The sequence below is a fragment of the Spermophilus citellus genome, assembly GCF_964194105.1.
Source record: "Spermophilus citellus genome assembly, chromosome: 2".
In the NCBI taxonomy this organism is placed as follows: domain Eukaryota; kingdom Metazoa; phylum Chordata; class Mammalia; order Rodentia; family Sciuridae; genus Spermophilus; species Spermophilus citellus.
The window spans coordinates 3418682-3444694 of NC_138183.1; the positions used below are offsets into that span (position 1 = coordinate 3418682).

Sequence of the window (26013 nt, forward strand, 5' to 3'; positions counted from 1 at the left end):
TCCTGGGCCTCCCCCTGTTCTGCCTCCTCCTAGCAGAGAGGACCCTGGCCTCTGCCAGGGTGCTGGGTGGCCACCTGAGGGCGGCCATCACGAACCTCTTCCCAAGCTCACCTGCTCCATCTTCTGAAGGGTCCCTGCAGTGCCAGGGCCCCTGAGTGCCGCTCCAGGTGAACTGCCAGGACCCATGCCTTAGAGTGGGCTCCCAGGCTCCACCCCTGCACTCAGCCCTCCTGAGCTCTAACCCAGAGACGCCTCATGTCATGACTGAGACCCATGGGCCTCATCCCTCAGCTCCTTCAGGGTTTTGACAAAAGGTCATCTTCTCAACAAGGCGGTCCCTGATGGCCCTATTAGAATGCCCCAGGCACCCCACCTCCCTCTCCTGGTGTGGTGGGTGCTGTACCCCTTTTCTCACCCTCTGTCTCCCACTGGGAGACAGCACCCAGTGCCTGAATGCAGGCACTTTACCCATATTTCAGGCTGCGGGGAGGAGAGTTAGCCCAAGGGAAATGAGACCCACGCTAGTGGGCCTGAGGGGGCAGCGTGGCTGCTCGAGGACCCTGAGAGTCCTGGGCCCAGGGTCCACCCACGGCCTCGGGGATGGGGGATCCTCCTTTAGGAGCAAAACGAGCTTGGGGGTCCTGGGGCCAAGGCCAAGGCCAGCCCCTCTGAAGTTCAGAGACAGGAAGGAGTCAGGCTTCTAGTCTAGAACCTTCTGCCAAATGCCCCGAGTCCCCACTGGGATCCTCCAGGAAGGGGAGGTCCTGGCCTGGACAGTGGGCTCCCTGCCGTGGGGGGCAGCCGGAGGGCGCAGGTGGATGTGCGGCACTCAGGGTGCAGGTGAGGGAGAGGCCAGGGCTCATGTCCAGGGGAAACCCAGCTGGGGCCTGTGGGACAGGCAGAGGTGGGCGTCCAGTGCCCTGTGGCTCAGATCCGCCCACTCAGCTGCTGGGGGGCAGCCAGGGACAGGGGCCTGTTGATGTGGGGGGTTCAGAAGTCGGGCGGCCCATCTGCAGGCACCTGGGAGCCTGTGGGCCGTTTCAGGGTCACAATGGCGGGGTGTGCTGGGACCTTGCCCGGGGGCAGGGACCTCCTGCATCCTGTGGACCATCCTCTGCCCAGGGCAGCAGCCGAGGGCCACGAGTAGCTACTGAGTCCTGACCCGTGGGAGCCCAAGGAAGAATCTGAGTGCCCAGCCTCGACCATTTAATCAACAGGAAATGAAGCCGAGGTAGCCACACCAGGCGGGGGTACCAGACAGCATCCCCGGGGATGCCGGACCTGCTCAGGCAGGCATCCTGCCCCAGCTGCAGTCGGGGGACACCCCGTGCTCACCACTGGGCCTCTCAACACTGGCCTGGCTTGTGCCCACAGCACCCCAGGACACTGGCACCTCCCAGAAGGGGCATTGTGTGACCCTAGCAGGCTGGTTCCCAGGAGGTACCCTCTCCTCCAAGGGGACACCCAACCCAGAGAGGGAAAGCAAGTGACCCAGGGCCACACAGGTAAAAACGGGAAGCTGGGCTGCTGGATGCAGAGCTGGGCCTTTCCGTCACCTGATGATTCAGGAGGGGCTGAGCCTCGAGAGCTCTGGCTTGGTGCCTGTGGGAGGGACCTGGCCACAGCAGTCTCCACCCATGGTGACAGAGCTTTCAGGTCCTGTGTTTAACCCCCACGCGGCCCCCCGGGGCTCCTGGTTCATGAATAAGGAAGTGGACGTGGGGCCGAGACGCAGGCGCCCTGTCCCCACGCAGCCTGCTCCACTGGAATCGAGCCGGCTCCCTCCCGGGCCCACGCTCCCCTGCGGGACTTTGGCACCTGGATCCAGGTCTCTGCACCTGGTTTCCGAGCTGCCTGGGGGGCAGCAGTGTGCAGCCACAGCAGGCCCTGGCCCTGTGCTGCCCCAGGCTGCGCTGGCAGGAGGTCGGGAGGCGGGGACTGTGCGTCTGGTGGTGTCTGAGGGGTCGGAAGCTCTAGGACCGGGTGGACCTGGCTGCAGTCCTCTGGGGACGTGGGGTCAAGCTGGCTCTGGCCCTTCTCTGCTGCCCGTGAGGGAGGTAGTGTGGGGGCAACAGTGCTCTTGGGACTTGGAGGGCCAGGTGGCCCTGTGGCCCCGAGTGTCCGTCCCTTCACCAGCTCTGGGCTGTCTGGTGTTTGGGGGGCAGCCACCAGGCAGGTCCAGAGGGAGGGCCAGCCCCCGCGGAGAGGTGCCCCACCTGTCACCCGGCTGTGAGACGACAGTGGCCCGCACGCGGCCGAGCCGGCTCTCCGGGTGCTGTCGGGGGCCTGGCATTCGGCAGCAGTTTCTCCCCACGACTTACGGCCGCCAGGAGCCGTGGTTTATCCCCGTGGTACAAAGCGTCTGGGCGCGTGACTCCCTGTAACGGAGTGCCCTGTGGAAGGCTGGCCGCTGCCGGCTGGTGTCTGCAGAGGGCCCGCTGTCCATTGCCCACCCTGCCCCCTGCCCTGCCCCCGCTGCAGCGTCTTGCTGGACTGACTGACTGGACAGAGCAGCATCTGTCACTCTCCAGGGACCTTCAAGGAGTTGAGTTTGACCTCAGACGGGGAGCTGCTCAGAGCAGTGGACACTGACCCCCACAGGGCCCGGTTCCCCTTCGCCCCAGGGAAAAGGCTTGGCTCCAACGGCGTGGCAGCCTTGGCACGGCGTCCCCACCCAGCCAGTGGTAACTGTTCACACCCTCTCCCTCGGCTGGCACGCCTTCCCTGCATTTGACAGACGAGGAGACGGAGGGTCAGACAGGTGCCAGGCCGGCCCAGGTCTCCCTGAGGGGGAGGCAGCTCTTTGGCAGCTCTGGTTATGCCGTGCTCACGGCTCCTTTTCCCCAGGGAGCCAACGCCAGGATGCCCGCCTGCCTGCGCCGTCTCCCTTCAGGGGGAGGAGGCAGTTCTTGGGCCTTCCCTTTAGGTGGGCGAAAATATCTGTTTACTCCACAGCGGAGCAATTTCCCCACGGAAGCCTCTAACTAGCTGATCGCCCGTCCTGCCCCTTGGCAGGGGAGCCACCCACCGGGACACAGGAGCCGCTCTGCTGGGCCATGTTTAGTAGAGCTGTCACTGTACACAGGGACGGGACCAGCAGGGCGGGGCCGCGGGTCACAGGGGAGCCTGGCTGTCCCAGGAGGCAGCAGGACTTGTGGACCCCAGGCAAGGCCCCCGCGGGGCTCCTCCTGACTGGGTCAGCAGGGGTGGACACGGCTGTGTCTACCCAGTCCAGGGCAGGTCAGCAGGGAGCCTCCGGGCCATGCAGGGGTCTGGGGGAGGAGGCTGGTGTGGCCCAGGTCTCAGGCAGGGGCTTGGTCCAGCCCCTTCACCTGGCACTCAGCACTGCACTGGGGGTCCCCTGGGGGCTTCAAGCATGGGGATGGACAGGGCTGTGGGCCACTGGGGCACAGGGAGGAGGGTTGGAGGCTCCATCTCAAGCTCTGCCACGGCCAATGTTGACCACCGTGGGGCCAGCGGGGCTCTGGGCCCCACGGGTGGGGCAGTGCGGGGTGGGCTCTTCCAGGGTGGAGACGATCTCAGGCAGCGGCTGCAGCTCCCATTCCCCCTGCAAGGAAGGCACAGAGCAGGCGGAGGCTCAGGCGGGCAGGTGCCCAGCAGCCTCCTGTCTTACTCGCACACTCATCTCGACCCAGACTGGACTCCCCTTCCTCTAAGCTGCCCTTGGGGTGCCCACCTGGGTTGAATGCTTCCCCCACGCCCCATTGGGAAGCCCCCAGCCCCCACGTAATCCCCACCCTAATGCAGCGCTCCAGCCCCATGTGGGCTCTGAGGTCCAGGCCTTGTTCCGAAGGAGGAGTGGCCGCGTCAGAGTGTTTTCTCCCGCTCTGCCAGCCAGCCCTGCCCAGGGTGCTGGATTATGTGATCTAGAAGTTAATCCAGCTCCCCAGCACCCCAGGAGAGGCCGGCTTCCCAGATGTCCTGGCGCCCAGCTCAGCATGGCCCTGGCCTCCCGGCCAGCAGCTTGGGCGCAGGCTGCTCGGCTGGGCATGAATTCGGTGCCGCTGGATCCCAGTGGGCCTCGGCTGAGGAACCTGCTTGGGCTGCAGACTGGGGTGTCTGCTGCCCCGCCCCCAGCGCTGTATCTTTAGGTTCATGGGAGGCTCCTGGTGCCCACTCACACCCACATCAGCTGTCTCCCAGGGGCACCCTGCTCCCTGCTGTCTGTCCGTCCTTCTGGCCTGTCCCCCTGGTGGTTTTCTCCGTCCCTCCTGCGAGTGCTTCAAGTCAGCTGTTTGGGGTGCTGGGGCCCTCTCGGGCCTGGGGAGACCTGGGCGCACGGTGTGGGCAGTGGCGGGTGCTGGCGGGCCTTGGAGGTGGAGAGGCCGGGGCTACCTGGAAGCGGACGGCCGAGGACCTGTTGCAGTGCATGGAGATGGGCGCGAAGGCGTAGAGCGCCCTCAGCACGTCGCGGCTGAAGGAGTTCCAGGGCACCGAGGCAAACTGCTGTGGGACGGTGGCCTGGGGGCAGGTGCAGACGTCCTCGCTGTTGAACCTGGCGGGGACAGTGCGGGAGATGACAGGGAGCCCGCAGGACGCAGGTGAGGCCCGCGGGTGGCCCCGTGCCACCTGCTCCCCAGCCCAGTGTCCTGGCCCCTCCACTCTGGCAGTGGGCTTGCCCCTGGCCTGCACCAGCTGGTCGCAGCCAGGGGACTGACTAGTGATTCTGTCACTGTCACTGGCACCTCCTGAGTGCCAGCCTGCTCCAAGAACCAGCCTGGGTCCCGCAGCAGTCCCCGGGGCAGAGTCAGGACACTCGCCTGTTCACCAGGTGGAAGTACTTCTGCAGGAAGCCAGGGTCCCCAGGACGGTCCCCAGAGTTCCTATAACGGTGCCTGGGGTCCCCGGGATGGTCCCCAGGGTCCCCGCAGCAGCCCCAGGGCATGCCGGCACTCGCCTGTTCACCAGGTGGAAGTACTTCTGCAGGAAGCCGGGGTCCACGGCGCTCTTGCACAGCTCCAGCTGGGTCTGGGGGTAGTAGTGCACATAGTTGACGCACATCTCCTCCAGGATCCCAAAGCCGCCCTGCAAGGCCAAGGAGACCCGTCAGCCTGGCCGTCACCCTGCCCGTGGTCCCCAGCAGTTTCCCATGCACACTTGTGCCCGCATCTGCGCCTGCTGGCAGCACAGTGTCGGGCAGCACACCCCCACCCCATGGAGCAGGTGACAAAGTCCCGCCCCTCAGGCTCCCTTCCTTGGCAGGAGCAGGAGACCAACAAGCCCAACAAGCATCAGTAAATCCACACTAGTGGTGACGGTGCCCTGATGAGGGGAACGAGGCCGGGGACAGGGCTGCTGTTATGCCCGTCCATGGCTGTAGGTAGCGGATCTCGGGGAGGACGAGCGGCAGCCCTGGGCTGGCTTCAAAGTCCATGGCAGCAGGATGGTGGCCAGGAGCTGTCCCTGGGGCCTCTAGCAAGGGCAGCAAGTAAGGAGCGTCCTTCACACCGCCAACAGCCACTGGCCATCGGTCACTCCCACAGCTTGACTCTGACAGTGGCCAGAAGCCTCTCCTGGCCTCCAGCTGCCCAGCCCTCACCTGCACGGCTCTGCCTCTGGACGCTCACTGTCCAGTGCACAAGGAGCTCCTGCCTAGAGGCACATGGTGTGAGGCTGCCTGGCACAGGACAGCCTGCCCCGTTAGGGCCGGGCCTCGTGAAGCCCAGCAGGTGGGACGTGTTGGAGCCACACCAGCTGCTGATGTGAGGTACGGAGGCCCTGCCCCAGAGCAGGCAACTACCTCTAAGCCTCGGTGGGTGCCTGCAAAGCTCCCTGGCCTCCGAGCTGTGCCCTGAACCCAGAGAAGTTGTCCCCAGATCCAGAGGGAGCAGGGAGGGTGTGGCAGGAGCAGCACAGCCTCAGGGCCCAGGTTAGACCCAGCAGACCTCAGCCCGTGACCCTGGGCCAGCGCCTTCCCGCTCTGGGCCTCTGTGGCTCCCAGGACAGAGCAGAGACTCCTGCTAAGTAGGGGTGGAGAGGACAAGGCCACCCACTGACGGACACATCACGGTGACGTGCCACCTCGTGGGAGCAGAGCATGGGCAAGCTGAGCTCTGTTGGATCCCAGTGCCCTGCAACATGGACAGAACTGGAAACTGCCCAGAGCAGGAGGCCAGGCCCAGAGGCCACGTGGTCCTAGGCCAGTTACAAGAACTGCCCAGATTGGCCACTCCAGAGGCAGAAGGCAAGCAGAGTAGCCGGGCTGGGCAGGGCCTGCAGGGTGACAGCTCAGGGTGAGTTTCTTCTGTGGGCACGGCTGGGGGTGTCGGGGGCTGTACCAAGGTCACTGGATCAGGGACCTACGTGAGCGAGTGATGTGGCGGTGGATCACAGCTCCGTGATGCCATCAAAGACAGCTGTGACCTAGTCACAGAGATGGAATGACCGTGCGCTGCTGCATCAGGGTCAGGGGTAGAGTCGAGGGCTCAGGTGCCGGGTGGGATGCCACCCAGGTCTGGTCCCCTGAACCTCGGGACTCACGGATGAGTCCTGCCTGCTGCCATGTCAAGCCAGCCGGCTGGACCCACTGCCCCGCCTGCCCAGCAGAGGCCATGTTCTCGCCTCCGTCTCACCTGGCCTTGAGGCGGTCCTTCCCATCAGCTGCTCCCCCTCCTCGGGCTGCCCACAGCCCTGCCAGAATGAGTCCTTCACAGCCCTGCAGTCTCCAGTCACCCGTGCCCTCTGACGCCCGTCCATGCTTCTACCCTCCCCGGCCAACGCCCTCCACCCGTCTCTGTCCCCTGGGCCTTCCTGCACACAGCCTGCCCCCGGAGGCTGCCACCACCCTCTCCACCTGGCCACCTCCACCTTCTCTGGTCTCCGTTTGGTGCCGCTTTGGTGGCGAGGCTTCCGTGGCCCTAGCTCCCGGGCCACTCTCTGCTTTTCTGTTTCTACCATGATGCTGCTTGTCACTTAGGGCCAGTGGTTTGGTGCCCCGGTGGACTCGGCCCCACAGGGGCTCCTGGCTCCTCCCACACCCAGCCCAGTGCCGGGCACACAGGTGCCAACACACGGCCTCTGTGGGAGCTCTGAGTCGGCAGCGGAGCAGCCAGCGGAGCTTGTGCCGGGCAGAGCTGGCGCCACCACCACATTCCCCACTCAAAGGGGCTGGCGCGGCCGAGGTCTGCCCAGCTGACACACTGCCTGGGCTGCCAACGCCACGGCCTGGGACCAGACTGAGAATGGCGGTTGATGGAAGGGGAGAGGGAGGGACCCGCTCCCTGGAGGAGGTGGGACTCGGCCAGGGGCAGTGTCAGGAAGCAGCTGGGGGTGGGGGACTTACCACGGTGGCCAGCTTCCTGTCCTCTGTGTTGTATGTGCAAGAAGTGATGAGCACATCTCCCTGGAACAAGCCAGTGATGGGTCAGCACCGCCAACCGGGGGCAGGCGCTGGGCCCACATGTGGCCCACCCCTGTGAGAGTCAGTGTGCCACTTGCCCACCACGAGGAAGCCCTGCACACGGGAGCGCAATCTGAGTGTCCCTGTGGATGCCAGCCCTCGGGGGTGTGGTTAGGGCCTGGCCCAGGGGTGTGCAGGTTGGCTGGTCACCTCACAGCCCGAGTCCCCACCTGGCCAGGGTTTGCCTTGGGTGCTACCAGCCGTCCTACCTCAATACCCTCACCTCTGCCTGAAAGCTGTGGACTTGGGGTTCTGCTGACCAGGCTGGAGGACACCCACCCCTCTGTGCCCTCAGTGTTCCTTTCTGATGCCCTCTATGCAGCACCGTGTGTCCCACCTGAGGTGGCCCAGGTCCCCTGCTACCCATGGCGCTCTGCCCTGCCCTGTGGACTTCCCTTCCCCATTGCCGTCGGTCTCCCTCCTCCAGGGAAAACATCCCCCACCCCGGCCTGCCTGCCCGGGCACTCACCTGGTGGACAGACACGACCTTCTTCAACATGCGGATCTCCTGGTGTGGGGAAGAAGGGGGCATCAGAGGGCTGTGGCCCTCCTCCAGTCACCTCCCCCCGGGAGTCGGCTCTGATCTGGCCTCCCCAGGGCTGCCAGGCCTGGCGAAGTGTGGGCTCTGGTCAGCGGGTGAGGCTGGGGCCAGAAGGCAGCTGTCCAGGACGTGTCCCTCCCTGGTCCTGGTGGCATGTGGCAGGCCCACAGCCGAGACCCTCCCCAGACCAACACCAAGGGGCTGGGGAAGATGCCCCAGCCTGGCGCCCCTCCGCGGTCACGGGAGGAGGCGTGACCCCTCCCCCCTACCTGGAAGTGAGGGCTGTAGTGATTGTCCCTGTTCACAATCTCTGTCTCCCGGCCGTCCCGGGCCAACACGGTGACCACCTTCCTCCCAGTCAGATGCGTGTGCAGTTGAGAGGCGAAGATGTGGACCCCTGAGGAAGGTAGAGCCTGCGGGCAGGAGGAGCGGTCAGGCATGGCCGAGGCCCGACGGGACAGGACGCGCTCTCGGCTTCCATCTGGCTCTTCCTCTGGTCGGGTTGGTCTCCTGTCTTGCTGCCACTGGCCACTGTCCCTGCCCTTCGATCAGTGAGACCTTGTGTGCTTGCAGTGCTGTGAGCACTGGGGACCCTCAGGGCCCGTCAGGGACCCTTTGGCCTCCTGACCCTGTCCACTGGCTAGAGGTGCTGGTCTGTGCAGGTGCAGGAAGGAGTGTGCTTCCTGGGGATGGCGTCCCAACAGGGCACCTCTCGGCTTTTCTGCCTGACTACAGGTGTCTAGACCACAGGCTCTGACAGCCGGGCGTGTGGCCCCGGAGGGGCAAGACACTCCGAGAACGTCACCTTCAGGAAGCCATCCACATAGACGTGATTTTCAAAAAGAGCTGGGTCACTTCCACCTGGACACTCTAGTAGAAGGCCGGTCTGCATTCCTGAGGCTGGATGGGTGGTCTCCAGGTCAGAGGGGTCCAAGGGACCTCAGCCCCCCACAGTAGGCAGGGCTGCGGGTCACTTTTGCCCACTGAACTCTGAGGAGGTGAGACCAGCCCGAGGCCAAAGAGCCTTCTACAGACAGGGAAAGGAATGTCCCCAATAGGGACCTTGGGGGTGGAAGACAGTATGCGAGACAGGGTAGGAAATCATTGTGACCCCCATTTCGAAGCTGCCGCCTCCCAGAGGCACAACCCTGGAGTCACCCAGACCTGCCTCCCACCTCACCCTGGGGCTGCTGGGGGCTCGGTCTCCCCCATTGTGAAATGGGCACCAGGACACTTACCTGCCAGTCACTGGGAAGCAGAGTCCAATGCTTACAACAGACTGTGAAGTGGCACCCCATTATCCAAAAGCCCCCAGAAACAGCGGTGGCAAGAGGCCAGGCCCGTGGGAGAAGCTGGGCCAAGCCTGGAAGCCCAGACTCCAGGAAAGAAGAACAGTGGGCACAGGCCCAAGGAGGCCCATCCCTGGGAGGCCCGGAGGGACCCTGAGCACGGGCCGTGTCCGCCTCCCAGGACATTCAAAAGATCGACAATATGTCGGTTGGGCGTCTCCTTCTACGTGGGCCAAAGCCTGGGGAGGGGCTTTCTGCGGCCCTTTGGAGATGCGTTCTGAGGGCAGGTGGGGTCTCGACCTCTGACCCACGTTCCCCACACACAGGAAATGTCCCTGCAGCTTCTCTGTGGGTGAGACGCGGGCCCAGCCCAGCCCAGGCCCAGGAAGGCAGGCGAGGGAGCCTGGGCCAGGCCTCGGGGCTGCTGCACTCACTGCAGCCTGTGCCCTGTGCCCACAGAGTCCGGGGCATGCTGGGTGCCCTGCCGCCTCCCAGCCCCACTCTGGTCAGGTTCCTAGAGAAGCCTCCCACTGGGGACCGGGGTGTTACCCAGAGGCTGAAGGCGAGTCCCAGGACTCAATCACCCAGCAATCTATAAACTACTGTCAACTTCTCAACGCGGTGTTATGTTTTTTCCTGTCTTTTTTTTTTGGTGCTGGGGATTGAACCACCCAGGGGCACTGAACCACCCAGCCACATCCCAGCCCTTTTTATTCTGTATTTTGAGACAGGCTCTTGCCAAGTTGCTTAGAGACTTGCTAAATTGCTGAGGCTGGCTTTGAACTTGTGATCCTCCTGCCTCAGCCTCCTGAGCCACTGGAATCAATGTTTTTTAAGTGTAAAACAAGACTGTACATTCCCGTGACCTCTGAGGGTGTAAGCCAACATGTAAGAGAAAGCCCCGGAGGGTACGAGGAGCGGTGAGGGCATCTCGGGAGGGGTGCAGAGAGCTTGTCCTTGGGGACATCACCTGCGTTCCTGGTGGTGAGTGTGTGGGGGCCTCCTCATGGAAGGAAAGCGCACTTTAAAGTGCAGGTCATGGAAGCTGGGCATGTGGGCACCTGGGCATGCGGGCACCTGGGCACATGGGCACCTGGGTGCTTGGGCAGAGCCCCATCAGTGCTGGGGAGGCAGATGCAGATGCACCAACACCCTTGGGATCTGGGAACCTCGGTACCCGGCCGCCCACCCTGGCCACCCTGCTGGCCCCACTCACCAGCTGGGTGCACTTGTCCGTGCAGTAGCCGGTCAGGACGAAGGCGGTCTCCTTCGGGGGGATGGCCATCACAGGTGTGTACACTAGGCCCAGCTCCATGATCCCTGCGTCAAAGCGCCGCAGCGTGGCTGTGTAGTAGAGCCGGATGCCCGAGGAGTCGCGCCGGCCTAGGAGAAGGGGGACGCGGTTGGCAGAGGCCCCTCAGCAGCCCTGGGCACAAATCACCCTTAGGACCCCAGCTGCCCTTAGGAGAGCCACACCTCACGCCTGCTGACCCTGCCTGACCTGAGCCCAGCCTTTGTTCCCACTCCTGTGGACCCAGGGTCCCAGTGCACACGTGGGACACCATGTGCAAACAGCTGTCCTTTCTACCAAAGCTGGTGGACCACGTCACTGTGCTCCGGGGTGACGGCTGGCCGAGGGGTCCTGAGCAGGAGCCTGGGCTGGGGCGGGACTGCCGTGAGTCCACGTGTGCCTCCAGCCTCACTCGGCCCACAGGCTCACAGTCAGAACCTCTTCCCAAGGAGACCTTGTGTCTCCTGATGGCTTTGCCTGCACCTGGGGGTCCTCTGAGGTTTGGTGAGTCCCTGGACTCCCTGGGAAGGGGCTGGTGGGCAGGGGTCTGGGATGCTAGATTCACAGGAGCAGCCACATAGCCACAAGTCCTGCAGCAGCCCTCACCCCCTCCCAGGGTGCCACGCTGGGCAAGTCGGTCAGTAAAGGGCCTTGACCTGGGGCTGCACAGGTGGGTGGCCAGACCACTCCCCTGGACACTGGTAGGAACAGAAGTAGGCAGGAGAGGCCCCAGGGCTTGGTGCCCCTTGGTGTGTGGGAAAGGGGTGTGGACGGGGACACGTCTCTCAATGAGCATGCAGCCACATAGGAAGTTCCAGTCACCGAAGAGGCCAGTGGACAGCCTCAGCCCCCAGAGGCATCCCTGGGCAGGCAGTGGCCTCGCCTCTCAGCCTTCTGCTGGTCCCTGTGTGGATGCACTTCTGGGTGGGAGAAAGCAGGGCAGAGGGGTGCAGGGCCACTGTCTCCCCAGGCCAGGCACTGTCCTCACTGTCCTGTCACTGGTCAGAGTCACTGTCCCCACGTGCATGTGAGGAGACAGGATGGATCCTGAATGGGAGGCCCTGGCGGGGCTGGGAGCAGAGCCTGGGCTGGCTGCAGGGCAGGTGTCGGGGACCGGTCCCTGCTCCCAGCTGCCTGGGGAAGCCAGGGCCACCCTCCAGTCTCTTCCTCCCTCCCGCCCGCCCCCAGCCAGACTCAAACCGCTCCTGCGTCTGTGCCTGAGTCCATCAGAGGATAATAACACAAAGGGGGAGGGGGTGGGTTAAAATTCAGATGGGGATTAAATAATGAGATAATTTGGGGATTTTGATATTTATAGAAAAAGCAGCCCATCTCCAGATTTACAGGGTGACAGGAACATCCTTATGTTGGCAAAGGATCCATAAATACCACCAGATAATCAGGAGGAGACAGACTTCCCTGATGCTTAAGGAGTTTTTGAAAATCCATTTGCTTTCAGGTTTTAAATGAGCAATAAATCCCATATCATGCTAAGGCCTGAGCCGCGTGTCTGCTCTGTGCACGCCGCAGATAGCGCAGTGGGGGCCGAGAGCCCTGTGTGTGCAGCTGGGAAGAGTCTCAGGCAGCATCGGCTGAGCGCAGCTGGGAGCACTGGGTGCACGGATGTCCCCCAGCCTCACAGCCCTCATCCATCAGGGTATTTCTGTTCCTCACTGGCACAAATGACAATAAGTGTCATTCAGAGAGAAAGAGAGTGGAGAAAGGGAAAGGAACTACATGTGGTGGATGATGCTGGTACGACAGGGAGAAGGAAATCTGTTCAGCTTCTGATATGGTGTCCAGGGTATTCCCATCCTAGAGGTCAACTCTGGCTGCTCCACCTTCAGGCACAGGGCGATCAGGCAGATCCCACCCTCTGCCCCAGCTCGGCTCTGAGCCAGGCTGGACCAGCTGTGTTCCCAACATGCTCTGTTTAGCAGTCTCCCTGTCAATGACAGACCTTCCCTCTCTGGAATGCAGCCCTTGGCTGCTTCCCGTAAGGAGATTCTCCGCATAAAGCAAGGCCGGTGTTAGACACCATAAAGCCACCCCCACACGTGGACCTCATCCTCTTGGGCTTCCTCACACTTGGCTTGTGCCTCCCCGAGGCGTGGGCCTGTGTGCCTGTCTCATCTCCTTCTGGAGGCTCCTTGAGAGTGTCCTCCTTTCCTGAGGTTCCTCTCCGAGTCTGAAACAGCCCCTTGTGCACGTGGGGCCCTCCTCATGTCTGCTTTTTCTAGGCACGCACCCCACGGGTGAAGCAGGAAGGAGGCAGAGGTGCGTGGTCCCGCCCAGACGGTTCCGGGCCAGTCTGGACAACGTGGGCTGCTGTCCGAAGCCTCGGCCGGGACGTGAGCTGGGAAAGGACCTCAATCCCCTGCCGTCACTTCCTGGCGGGATAACCAGGGCAGGTCCTCCTCCCTTCTCAGGTCCACCCTACAAGTTGGAGGATGCGATCCCACCCAGCCTACCTACCCGGGGGACCACGGGGACTTGGCCTCTGAGTGTCGAGGTGCTGAGAAGCTCAACAGCACCAACTGAGCTGCCCCCACTGTGTCCTGCTACCAAACCTATGCCGCCCTCTGGGCCAGGAGCAGAACCCCAAGCTGGGAGCCCCTGCCTGCCAAAGGCAGGGGGGAGCCTTCCAGCCAGCCCCGTCGGCCCTCCCTGGTGTGTGCGCACGTGGACAGGCGCTCCCTGCCTGCTCACACCCTCGACAGCTCTGCCTCCCGTGTGTTTTGAGAAGCACAATCAGAAAGGCCCCCAGGGACCAGGACCCTGCCCTGGGGACAGCCCTGGAGGCAGTGTCTCCCAGCCGTCAGGGGCAATTACAGGGTTCTGGCAGGGACCACTGCCAACCCTGGAATGTCCTGTCACCCTGCCATGGCCAGGTGCCCTGTCTTGGCCCAGCCTGTTCTAGAGAGGCCAAGGCCATAGCCTGTGGGTACCAGCAGGACCTCAGTAACAGTGGTGGACAGGGATGGGGGAGCTGATGGTCTGAGCTGCCTCTAGCCTCAAGAAGGTGGACTTCCAGGGAACCTCCACCCAGGCCCCGTCCTGCTGCCCCTGAGTGCTGGACTAGTGCTGACACCCCAAACTGGCCTCTGGCTCTGCTGTGGAGCAAGGAGAGGGTCTGTGTCGGCCTGGCTGCCCCCACCCTGGCATCCCAGTGACCTGCCATCCAGAGGCAGCCTGGGAACCAGGCTGGCCTCGAGGCTGTGTGGCCAGGGCTGGGGCATGGACTAGACCTCTTGTCCTCCGGTCCTGCTCGCTGCCCCCTAGTCCTTGCATCTAGAATCCTTGGTTTCCTCATCTACACAGTGGAGATGAAGACACCTCCCAGCCTTGGCACCTGGGATGCGCCATCTGGAGTGCACAGGGCCCCGGGCAGGGCTGCCACATGGGGCAACAGGCCACACAGCTGGGGGGCCTTGGGGCGGGTGCCTCTAGGAGCATGCTGCTCATGCCACAAACACTTTGTCTGGGCTGGACGCACGGCCAGCCCCAGTGCTCCTGGGAGGGCCGAGCAGGCCTGCAGATGCCCTCTGCTCCTACCTGGGATCTTCAGCGGGTTGTGGTAGTGGACCTCGAGGCGGAGGTACCTGGAGGACCCGGGGCCCCCAAACGCAAGGCCAGCTTCCTCGGGGTAGTAGAACGCCTGCGGGGAGGGGGACAGTCAGATGGAGGAGGAGGACCCACAGCGGGACAGCCCTGCAGAGGTGCTGGGGTCTGAGCTGGGGCATGGTGTGGCCGGACCCTGGGTTAGGGTGACCCTCACCTGCTGCCATCGACATCCCACGGGGACCTGCCAGGCTCTGGACTGACAAAGGCAGACCCCACTTGCCTCCAGCCACCCTGGGGCCACACTGTGCCCACACCCCGAACTCCAGGGGAAGCAACTCAGCTCCCAGGTTCACAGAGCAGGGAAAAGTGCCGGGGGCCGGAGGAAGCCCCAGCCCCTGAGGAACGAGGGCTCAGGCCTCCTATGGGCACCGGGGGCTGCTTGGGGCTCAGCCCCCCCGTGGCCTCAGGAGCACCCGACAGCCCCCTTCTTGGGGTCTTTGGGGCAGCAGCACTGGGAAGCCCAGGTGCGGGGAGCAGGGCCCAGCCTGGGGAGGATGGGCTGCTGGGCATGGGCCCCTCACCTTCGCGCCCAGGGCCCAGGCGGCCAGCACGTGGCGGCAGTAGCTGAGACGCTGGGGCTTCATCTTGGAGTCGCAGGGCCCGCTGAAGTGGGGGAAGCTCTCGAAGGTGGCCGTGCACTGGAAGACCTCCATGTGGTGCACCAGGGCCTCGTTGCCCTCGGTGACGATGGGCTCGTACTGCAGACGGACAGGCCACCCTGAGCCCCCGGAGCCCAACACCTCCCACCCGCTCTCCCGCCCACTGGCCTCTGCAGGCCTCCACCTGCCCATCTGTGGAAGGGGAGGGAGGGGACAGCTCCCAGAGCCTCGTCCAGAGCCTGAGGAGGGAGCTGGAGGGAAGAGAGCTGGACCACAGGGACCGCTTCCTGACGGGGGACAGGAAAGCTTTGTCCTTGTGTATGGGACAACGTCTGGGCGAGGATGCTGGCCATGCCGCTCCATGGGGAGTCAGGGTCCCCAGAGTAGGGCCTGCCCCCAGGCCCAGCTACTCAGCCCGGCCACTCGTGCATGCGCCTCTGGATGCCCCTCTCCAGGCTTCATTTCTTCCCCAGGGGCCATACACGATGTTTGTCACCGCTGTGAGGAAGTCCCGGCCACCCCAACCAGGCCAACAGCCCACTGTGGATTGCTATGGTCATCACCGTGCTGAGTCCTTTGTAGAGCAACTGGGCTCTGAGCAAAGCGGCCCTGCCGTGGGTGAGGAGGTGGCCTGGCACAGACAGAGCCGGACGGCCGTTCCCGACCCAGGGCAGATGCAGGAACTGAGACCCTGGTTTATTTGTTCCCGCAGGGAGCCTGGGCACTCAGAGGCCCGGGGAGGGGTGGGGTGACGGTGACAGGGGACCAGAGAGGATGACTACTGCTACAGGAGGTGAAGCCCATGCCCCAGGCCCAGGCACTGGGAGGTCTGGCTTAGCGGGACGCGGCCCTCCAGGCTAGACTGTTGGGGCCTGGCCACGGGGCAGAGTGGGCAGGACCCCACCTACCATGACAATGTGGTGCCGAGGGAAGCCCTGTGGCAGCTCGGTGATGTAGCACCAGTACGTGGTCTCCTCGCTGGGGATCAGGACGTCGGGGGCACGGATCTCCATCGTGCGTGTGTCCGCGGGCACCGCTGGGGTGGGGACCTCAGGCTTCAGGAGCTGCACCCGCTGCAGCCCCGTGTGCAGGCTTGAGATGTTGATGGCCTCCAGCGACTGGAACGGCTCCTCCAGGATCCCATATACCAAGTGGACAGTGCCATCCTGCAGCCCAGACAGGGCCCAGTCAATCGCCCACTCAGCCCCCAGAGTGGGCCCTTGGTCACCACCGGGGAGGCATGTCCCTGCCCAGCCACACTCACCAGGGGGCGTGCTTCACTCTGGGCTCTGCAGACGATAGGACCTTTGGGGCCCTGCCTGGCTCTAGCTGACCACCCCAGAACCTCCTGTCAGCACCATGCATCAAATACAGTGTGATTTCTACCCACGTGCTATCCACCTTCAGAGGTGAGGACAACTACTCACTTGTCCCTGTGAGGAATTAATGTGTGCAAAGGGACAAATAGAGAAGCAAAGAAGACAACAGGCAGAGGCGTATGCCCAGAAAAGCCCCAGGGATCAGCAGAGGGGGCCCTCAGGGAGGAGGTGGGCTGCAGCCAGCAAAGCGGTGGGGGCAGGGCTAGCCTGCCCTTGGGGGAGAAGAGCCCCAGGCCACGTGTGGAGGTGGAGCTGACAGACCTTTTGGCCCAGGTGGTTTGGGTCTTGCTTTTGTGCTGTCCCCTCTTTCCATGCCCCTGTTTCTGCCTTGTGGAATGGGAATGTTCACTGGGTGCCTTTAAATACTGGATCCCATGGGACTTGTCTTGGGTTTTTACAGGGGCTCATGCTGACAGTCTGCCTTGGGTCTCGGGGACACTTTGGATGTGGACTTGAGGTAATGCTGAAACTCTGAAGACTGGGGGGACTCTTGAAAGTGGACTAAATGCATTTTACATTGTGAGACAAGCGTGAGCTTTTGGGGGCCAAGAGTGGACTATTATGGTTTAGATATAAGGTGTCCTCGAAAAGCTCAAGTGGGAGACAATTCAGGAAGCTCGGCGGTGGGATGGTCAGGCGGTGGGGCCTCAACCCAGCCAGCGCATTAGTCCCCTGGTGGGGATAACCGGGGTGACTGTAGGCCACAGAGCATGGCTGGAGGAGGTGGTCACTGGGGCTGTGCCTTTGGGGTTTATGTTTTGTCCTTTTTGAGAGGGTCTCTCTCTCTCCCTCTGTCTCTCGGCTTCTTGGTGGCCATGTCCTTACCTGCTTTCCCCTGCCACCTCCTTCTGCCATGATGTCCTGCCTCACCTTGAGCCCCAAGGAATGGAGCTGGCTTCCTATGGACTGAGACCTCTAAAACCAAGAGCCACAGATAACCTTCTCCCCTCTAGTGTCTCTCATCAGGTCTTCTGGTCACAGCGTGTAACAGCCGACTAAAGCAACCTGTACTGCTGCCAGGTCCAGCCGGCCCTTGCCCGGCCCACTCCTTGCCCCTGCTTCTGCCTTTACCAGGCCTGATGCTCCCCACAGGCCAGCACGCCGTCCTGGCCCCTTCCCCAGGAACTGCAGGAACATCTCCCTCGCTAGGGCACTAGCGGCCCCTCTGTAAATCAAGTCCTGGGCACAAACTGCCAGCCGTCTTCCCTGCCATGCTGAAGGATTCACAGGATGGTGGACATTGGAGTGGACCAGCAAGTCAAAGGGTCTTGTCTTCCAGGGCAAGGGGGACTGCCTTTATCTGACGGGGGCTCTTGGAGCAACGTAAGGAACACACAGTGTTTGAGATCTGTGTCCTGGCCCTGGACTCTTGGCCAGGTCTGATGTGATCACGCCGTCCCCATCCCTTTCACACATGGGCAAATGGAGGTCTGGTGGAGAAAGGGGCTTGCCTGAGTCCACAGCACGCTGTCAACAGGGCGGGTTGGAAAGCCAGGTTTCCTGGGCCTTTCCCAGAATCCCACCTGACATCGATGGGCCAGGGAGGAATCCCTGGTGCATGATCTAGTCCCTACGAGAGTTCTGTGGGAGGACCCGTGTCCAGAAAGCATGTTGCTACATGTCCCCAAAGAGCTACTTCTTTGAGGGTTCTGGAGCTGCCAGCAGAGCAGGACCCTCCCACACGGCCTTAACCTACCCGGGGACTGGGGCCACCTGGCTGGCTTTCTGCAGAGCATGACAGCCCAGGCCCCAGACTTCGCAGGAGGAGAGCTGGCAGCCCCATCCTGGGATGCAGGTGTGGTCCTGCAGCCCACACCCTCCTGGGTTAGGGCCTCCCTACCTCAATGAGGTAGTCCTTGGGGTCACAGGTGGCAAAGGGTCTCTTGAAGAGCAGGACCAGGCCGTCTGGGGTGCCCTGTGCCTGCAGCAGCTGGTAGTCCTGCTGGTTGTCCAGATGGATCCGCCCCTTCTGGTCACTCCAAGCGTCCTGCGGAAACAGGCTCAGGCTGAGCGGGAAGGAGCCCATCGGAGGGACACTGCAGCAGGGCTGGGGAGCCTCTGGGCCCCGCTCCCCACTCACTCCCTGTGGGGGCCTCATCCACTTTCTTTCTCCTTTTTTTAAAAATGATTCTGTGGGTCACATCTGGGGCCTCATGCCTGCTGGGCAAGTGCTCTACCACTCAGTCACACCCTGGTCCCCACGACCACTTTCTGAGTCTACTTCTGCCTGGGGACATTAGGGCTGAGCCCCACTCCACCCTCTTCCTCTTTCCTCTGTGGCCCTGAATCTGGGCTATCAAATGCTACCCTGGGAATCAGGTTCCTGGGCCCTGGGGTGAGACCCAGGAATCTGCCTTGTTAAGAAAGTGCCTGAGGCTTCCCCCAGGGCACAGGCCACCTCCCACTGCTCTAGAAGGGGCGGGTCATGGGGCCCAGGAGGAGAGAGACAGATGGGGAGGAAGAGGGGGACCAGGTGCAGCATTTAAGGTGGCACTCATTCCAGGTGCCCCTTGACTCAGGCAAGCAGGAGAGCAGGTGCCACCTCAAATACTGCACCCGAGGCGTCTCTCACTTCACCCGTGCCCACCCAGCCTGGCCTGGAGAGGGTGAACTGAGGCCCAGGGAGAAGGGGAACCTGGATCACTGGCCCCATCTCCTCCCCCATTGCTCCCCTGGCCCTGGAGGGCTCAGGGACACATCATGGGCTCCAGGCCAGAGCAGGGGACAGCAATGCACCTGGGGAGAACCTTCCTCAGAAAGCAGGTCTCTCTGGATTCAAGAAGGCCATGGGCCCCCTGCCAGAAGGAGTTGGTTGTGTTTCTTTTTAATCCTGCATCCAGGGCTACAGCGTGTTTCTTCATTTCCTTGAGAGGAAGGAAGGAAGGAAGGAAGGAAGGAAGGAAGGAAGGAAGGAAGGGAGGGAGGGAGGGAGGGAGGGAGGGAGGAATGGAGGAATGAATGAATGAATGAATTGAGGGAGAGAGGGAGGGAGGGAGGGAGGAGGACAGACTTTGCAGTTTTTCCTAAAGAACAGCAGCAGAGTGAAGCCCCTGAGTGGGGCCCTGTCACCTGCAGGAGGACCTGCTTGACCTGGGCAGAGGCTGGAAATGTAGAATATACCAGGTAAACAGGTTGCTTCGGGAGGAGCCCGAGTCTCACATTTGCTTTCATAGGAATTTGTTGTGCTGATGAACCTGGTGGTGCACAGAAAGGGGAGGCTCCTGGTCCCCCATAGCTGGGAAACGCGGCAGGTGTGGCTCCCGGAGAAAGGAGACCTGCGCCCAGATCTGAGACAAACTGTAAGCAGCAGGGCTCAGCTGCTCCCCTTGAGGGCTTGTGGCTCAGAGTGGGCTGTGACCCAGGCCACCATGCAGCCCAGCTCTACCCTGAGGAAATGGCTCCAGCTGGCCTCATCTGTGAAGTGGCCAGTGTGTGCGGCTGGCCGGCAGGCTGGGCTGCAGGAATGCACGGGGTGAGCCCCCTCCAGGGGTGTTGGTCAGCAGTTCCTGTGACCCACCCATGGAGGATGAGCCTCCCCCAGCTCCTGTCCCAAGCAGGAGCTGGCTGTGCAGCTCAGATCCAGGCAGGGCCCCCCGTGCTCTGACCCCTGTGCCGAGGTCCTGGAGCCAGCTGGGCTTATCTGCAGAGGCCCTGGTGGAAAGTCCCGTCCTCTGGCAGCCCCCCTCCCCCTTCCTCTGGAGACCCCTGCAGCCTATTGGGGCCCCAATGGCCACTTCAGTTTGAAGGAGGGTTGTCCCCTCTGCCACACTTGAAGGCAAGAGTAGAGGTGACTTTTGAATGGATGGGGCCATGAACCCGTCCCAACAGCCTGAGCTTGGCTGGCTGGGCTGGTTCCCCACTGGGAGTGGGGATGGCGTCCGCTCCTGTTCTGTCACCCCATGTGCGGCTCAGGTCCCTGCACTGGGCTCAGGCCACCGGCTGTGCTACCACAGGCCACCATGTGGGCCGGGCCCCGGTGTGGGGTGTGCTCAGGTGTGGTGTGGGGCGTGGGGCTGTGCCTCGGGTGCGGTGGCAGTGGCACGTGACTCCTCCAGCTGCAGTTACCTCCTTGGGATTGCTGCACCCCATTATTTGGAGTGAGCAGCCAAGGACCATAGAGAGCATCTCTTTCCCATTTTATCCTGAAGTCAGTGTCCCCACACCATGCCTAAGCTGGGGACACAGACCCGCCCAGACCAGAGTGAGCCCAAGCATAGAGAGGCAGTGGGGAGCCTTCCTCTGCTGGACCAAGGAGGGGGAGCCAGGAGGAAGGTCGGGGGCGCTGGGGAGGGGAGGGGTCTGAACGCCAGGAGGGAGGAGACCTACCGCAAAGTAGGAGCGGCCCCCATCTGTCCAGAGCACGACGAGGTCAGCGTTCTCCAGCTCCCCGCGGTCCGACATCCCGAACAGGACCCCAGCCTTGAGCCCCCGCACCAGGAGCTGGAAGTGGACATCCTCCTGGACGTAGCTGACGTTCCATGAGAGCTCCAGGGTCCCCTCGGGGTCCAGGGGGATATGGTAGGGAAAGGGGCTCTCTGGGGGCACTGAGCCCTGCAGAGCGGCCACCAGGATGACCAGAAAGATGGCCACCGCTGTGCCGTACATGGAGGCAGCCTCGCGCATGTTGGGACCGGGAATGCTGGCCCAGCGACACCGACGGCTGGTGGCCTGCATGGCTGGGGAGAGCTGGCAGCCCACCTGGCCATTTATGCCCTGGCCCTGTGGGGGTGGGCCCAGGCTGCACCCGTAATCACATTTGTCTGGTGGGAATTCAATTGTCCTGATGGCCCTCCCACCAACCTGTGCCCCAGGCCAAACGCTTTGCCTCCACAATCCCCTAATTGGCGCTAATGACACATGGACATCATCAGTGGGAATCGAAGCTGACCAGCTGATGTTCTTCTGAATCGTCTCTGAAGAACTGTCCAGGAAGCAGCTCCTCCCTGCGGCCATAGGCCTTGGACACCCTTTGGCTGGGCACCGCTGACCACCTTACGGGCTGTCTGGTGCCATCCCCACCCTGAACGAGCAGGCGGAGGTGACCTGTGATTGACAAGCCCCTGGCTGCCGTGGCCTGGCCCAGTGGGATACAGGTTCCTCCAGTCCTGTGGAGTGGGCCGATTTCAAACTAAAAATAAGACAGTCCCCAAATAGTCTGTGTTTGGGCGCGCTGTGGGCCGGCTGTCCCCGCTTCTGTCTCCTTGTTTCCCCACCGGCTCCAGCTGGCAACAGGGCTGCTCAGGAGGGGTGCTCCCTGGAGGCAGGTTGGCCTGGGGGGTGGTGCTAGGGAGGCAGCCCAGGTGCATCTCTGAGGCAGATGGAGAGGGGACGCCTGGGGGATGGGCGGACAGCAGGGGACAGCAAAGGAGGGTGAGGGACAGATCTGCTCCCCGTCTCTGGACCTTCCAACCCACACCTTTCTCTTGCCCAGAGCCAACCTGGCCTGAATTCGCCCCCTTTCAGGCCAGCTGACTCTTTCCCATGCCAACCACAGAGCCCTGTGCAGATCTGCCCAGGCCCCAAGTGTCAGCCTCCCCACTGCCCTGGCTCAGTCCCCTCCTTCTCGAGCAGAGTAGATGGGCACACGTTGTCACTCCAGGGAGTTCTGCTTAACCAGCTGCCGCCCTGCCCCCTGCACTGGGCTGGGGAGGTGGGTGCTTCCAAAGGGCCATGAGCACCCCTCCCTCACTTCCTCCCCTCCCGTTTCTCCTCTTTGGAGAAGCAAAGAATCCTTCCTTAGGGACACATTGATATCATGGCCCCTAACTTTAAGTCCTCAAATATTCCCCAGGGTGAATCCAGTTGTGCCATGAGCTCATGTTCTTGAACGCACGTCAAATTTAGAGAAAGTTCTAGACTTCCCCTAGGGACACTGTGGGGAACTGTGGGGCACAGGCACGGTGAGGTGGGGCACGGCCTCCTGGGGCAGGCAGGTGCCGTTCTGCACAGGAAGTGGGAGCTCCAGCCCAGCTCACGGTCAGCCCTTTGGCCATCTATCTCATGGGCAGCGAGGCGGTCCTCCTGAGCCACAGCTGGGCACTCTTGGAGAGGAATTTCTAGCCAGAGCCTCTGCCCGCTGGAGGTGAGGAAGTTGAGCATCAAGGATCACGGTTCCCTCCGGCTCCCTCCAACCCAGCAAGGCGGAGCACGGGCCTGATACCAGATCAACGGTTGCCGAGCTCAGGAGGGAAGTCTCGTGCAGCGCGGCTCTTAGTAAACAGCAGAGTGCCGGCACACGTTTATTTTTAACAGGATTCAAAAGCGTTCTTTCTCCAGCTCAGCACCGGGTTGACAGAAATGATTCAGCTGATTTCAGAAGTAACAATTATCAAGTCCCCGTAATTAGCAGGAAGCAGGGACCGGGCCTGCACGGCTGTGCTTCGTCCTCGCTGGCCTCAGGAGCCTGGTTCTGTGACTGTCCCCATCTGACACACAAGGAGGTGGACCCTAAGAAAAGGGAGCTATGCACCTGGGTCACACAGCCATCAGGGGCAAGGCAGGGCAGTCCTGGTGCCCATGCCCAGGACCCCAAGGCAGTGGCTCTGAGCAGGAGGGGGCTGTGCGCCTCGGCCGCCAAGGTCAGAAGAATTCTGCTGGAGTCAGGAGGAGGGAGGCCAGAAGTGCAGCCTTGGGGAAAAGCAGCCACCCTCCACCTGCACTGCCCTTCCTGTTCTGGAGACCTTGACAAGGAGCAACCTGACCTGGGAGGAAACAGCTCCTGCGGCCTGTCCACATCCCCCACCTGCCTGCCCCAGGGGCCCCTGGTCCTGCCCCAGTGGGGGTGGGGACCCGTCCTCCCATGCCTCCCCCACCCTGCGGCCGCCCAGCAGCTGCTGCAGTTGGTCAGGAGCAAGTTGCCCTCGAAGGCAGGATGGGTTGGGGGTGGCACCCGGGGTGTCACTGTCACCACGTCAGGGAGTAAACCCTGCTTGCTGCTGCTCAGCGCCTGGCTCCCCTCCGCGGTGCATCGACGGCTGACCTCATTTAGAACCAATTTCAGCGTCTTAATAAGCCCTTGCTCTTCCCTCTGATGCTGCCGGCCTGCGAGCTGTAATCCCCACCGACTACCGACTGTGCCACGTGAGGCCGGCTGCAGCTGCCTTCCCAACTGTGGGCGGCGAGAACCGCGGTGGAGGGCTGGGTGGGGAGCCGAGCCAGGCAGGCCCGACAGCCCGCTCCCAGCAGCAGCAGCCAGGACGGCATCCCCCACTAACAGGGACCCCCCCCCCCCCGCAGGACAAAGAGACACCGGAGCTTAGGGCAGCGCCTCTCCCTCAGGACTGGCTGTGTCCCTTTGTCCTGTGCACGGTGGCCAGTGGCCATGCTGTGAAGGAAACAGGAAGCATGTCCAAGGGGGGCTGCCAGGATGAGGCGGTGCCCCTCACCAATGCTGGTGGCCTGAGGTGTGAACACATAGCACATCCCACCGCCAGAGACTTAGGGGCCAGGGCACTCACTGGGCATAGTGGGCTTGGTAGGAGGGCCTGGGCCAGGGATGTGGCCAGTAGCACCTGGAGGGAAAGGGGACACTCACCCAGAGGGACTGGTGTTGTGGCCACTCCATGGGAACCAGCCTCCGCAGTTTCAGAGCCCACGGCAGGACCCAGGACCCCTGGACCCCGGGGTCAGGGCGCCAGGCTGCCCTCCTGCCTGCAAGACCTCGACTCTGCTGTCCATGTGTGGGAGGCTGGAGCCCAGCATGTCCTCTGGCTTAGCCTTGTCTGTGTTTGAGGGCTGTGGGGGGACCACAGGGCAGGTGGACCTGAAGCCTGCACAGCTGCCCCCACAGCTCCTCTGACAGGTGGCCGGGAGGCGGCTGCAGGAACACTGGCACAGAGGCCTGGGGGGGGGGGGCGCAGCAGAGCCGCGGGGCCTGCTCCCTGTGGTTCTCCATCAGGATGTCAGTGGCCCCTCTCCTGGGCTTGGGCGGCTGGGGGGAGGGGCGTGACGGCCTGTTCAGAGCGGCCACACTGCCAGGACGGGGAGAGGGGCTCCGGCCAGAGCTTCAAGCCACCCTCCACAGAGTGCAGCCAGGAGCACGGGACGGAGGGACAAGCAGAGCCCTGCAGCCATCACGCCTCACCTGGCGTCCCCACGGGGTGAGCCTCACTTCTCAGGTCTGTAGTTGTCAGTTTTCACTGTGACCGGAAGATGAGACAAGAACCATTTTAGAGGAGGGAAACTTTACTTGGGCTCGAGGTTCCAGAGGTTCAGTCCATGGTGGGCCGACTCCACTGCTCTGGGCCCAGATGAGGTGGACATCAGGGCGGAAGGGTGTGGTGGGGGAAAGCAGCTCAGGACGTGGGCCCAGGAAGCGGAAGGAGCTCCACTCGCCAGGGGAAGACATGCACCCCCAGGCACGCCCCCAGGGACCCGCCTCCTCCAGCACAGCCCACCTGCCCTGTCACCTCCCAGGGAGTCCCCACCAGGGGGTTGGTGCACGACGGGGTCAAGGCTCTCACCTTGCATCGCCTCCACCTGAGCCCTGGGGGGACACCTCCCATCCAGACCAGACATCTACGAAATGGGATCCTGCCAGCAGCTGCTGTTGACCAGGTGAGGCAGACAGGGACCCGGGGTGGGGGCCCCCGTGCTGCCAGCACCACTCCCAGCACCCAAGGCTGCCTCCCAGCCCCCACCAGCCTCTGTCAGCTCAGGCCACCTCTTCGTGGCTGGAAGCTGTGAAGTGACCTTCAGGACAGCACCTCTGTCACTGTCACACTGCCAAACAGGGCAGGGGGCTGGAGGGCACCAGGGGCACCAGGAAACGTTACAATTGGCCTCCTCTGCTGGGTCCCCAGTGCACAGAGAGGCAGACAGGTGATGCCCCAGAGGTGACGCACAGCACAACGGGGGCTTTTCGGATGTGATTGACCGAGGACCGGATGTGAGACGAGATCCTGGCTTATCCCAGCAACCAGGTGAACCAAAGGATCCCTGAAAGACGGAGGTGGGTGGGCCAGAGGAGGAGGAGGGCACGTGAGGGTGGAAGCAGAGGTCAGAGGAGAGGGGACGTGCTGGCCTGGAGCAGGGGCCCAGGCCTCCCATGGGGCAGCCCTGCAGTGCCAGCCTGCTGCCCGGAGCACAGCCCAGCCCAGCCCAGGGGTGCAGGGGGTCTTGAGGCAGGCCGGGAGAGGCACGTGGGGAGGATTAACTGGGGGCCAGTGCTCCCAGCCCCCCACCCACCCCTCAGGTCCAGCATGGCCACCTGCTCTTCCCAGGACAGCAATGTGTGTTCTGGGTGTCCTCATGAACTGACCAACCAAGTCCCCACAGAGACCCCATGCATCGCCACATCCCAAACAAGAACAGTGCAACCCTTAGCATCTGCCTGCAGGGGAGCGGAGGTGGCCGTGACCCCAGAACACCGTCCAGTGGCAGTGGGAAGGTGTTCCTGCACCAATGCGTGCAGAGGAGGAGGAGGGGGCAGCAAGGCCTCTGGAGCCCCTGGGAAGTTCCCTGCAGGACCTTCTAGCTCTGGTCACAGCCTGGGAGCAAGTGGGCAGGGGTCATGTGAACTGCTGGCCCAAGCTGCAAGTCCAATGAAGGCCCAGACCCAGCTCAGGGCTCCGGGCTGCACCACCCCGCCCAGCCCAGCAAGAGGATGTGGTCGGCTGAGCTTCACCTGGCCCTGGGCATGAGGCCTGGTACCACCCAGCCCAGATCTCCTGACCTGCCCACAGCTTAAGCTAAGAAAGGAGGCTTTGGTGACCAGGTCTGAGAGGTCTCCTGACCCACCCTCCCACGGGGTCTGGGTCGACCAGATTTGGAAACCTGACCGCAGAGACGCTGAAGGGCAGTGCTGGCAGCCTCAGCACCCTGGGGACAGCGAGCTATCAGAGGTCCCACGGCAGGGCAGAGCCTCAGCCT

The 26013-nt window shown here is 62.8% G+C and overlaps 1 protein-coding gene across 1 annotated transcript; it reads right to left on the reverse strand.

Annotated features, from left to right (window-relative positions):
- Positions 1–1509: 1509 nt before the first annotated feature.
- DBH (dopamine beta-hydroxylase) lies at positions 1510–20787 on the reverse strand. Its single transcript, XM_081280175.1, has 12 exons — positions 20470–20787; positions 17984–18130; positions 15673–15930; positions 14687–14863; positions 14097–14199; positions 10467–10633; positions 8231–8374; positions 7890–7928; positions 7304–7363; positions 4919–5046; positions 4357–4516; positions 1510–3568 (listed from the first exon to the last, which is right to left on the reverse strand). Exons 1-12 carry the CDS (start codon positions 20764–20766, stop codon positions 3437–3439), a joined length of 1812 nt encoding a protein of 603 aa, XP_081136301.1. The 5' UTR covers positions 20767–20787; the 3' UTR covers positions 1510–3436.
- Positions 20788–26013: the final 5226 nt, after the last annotated feature.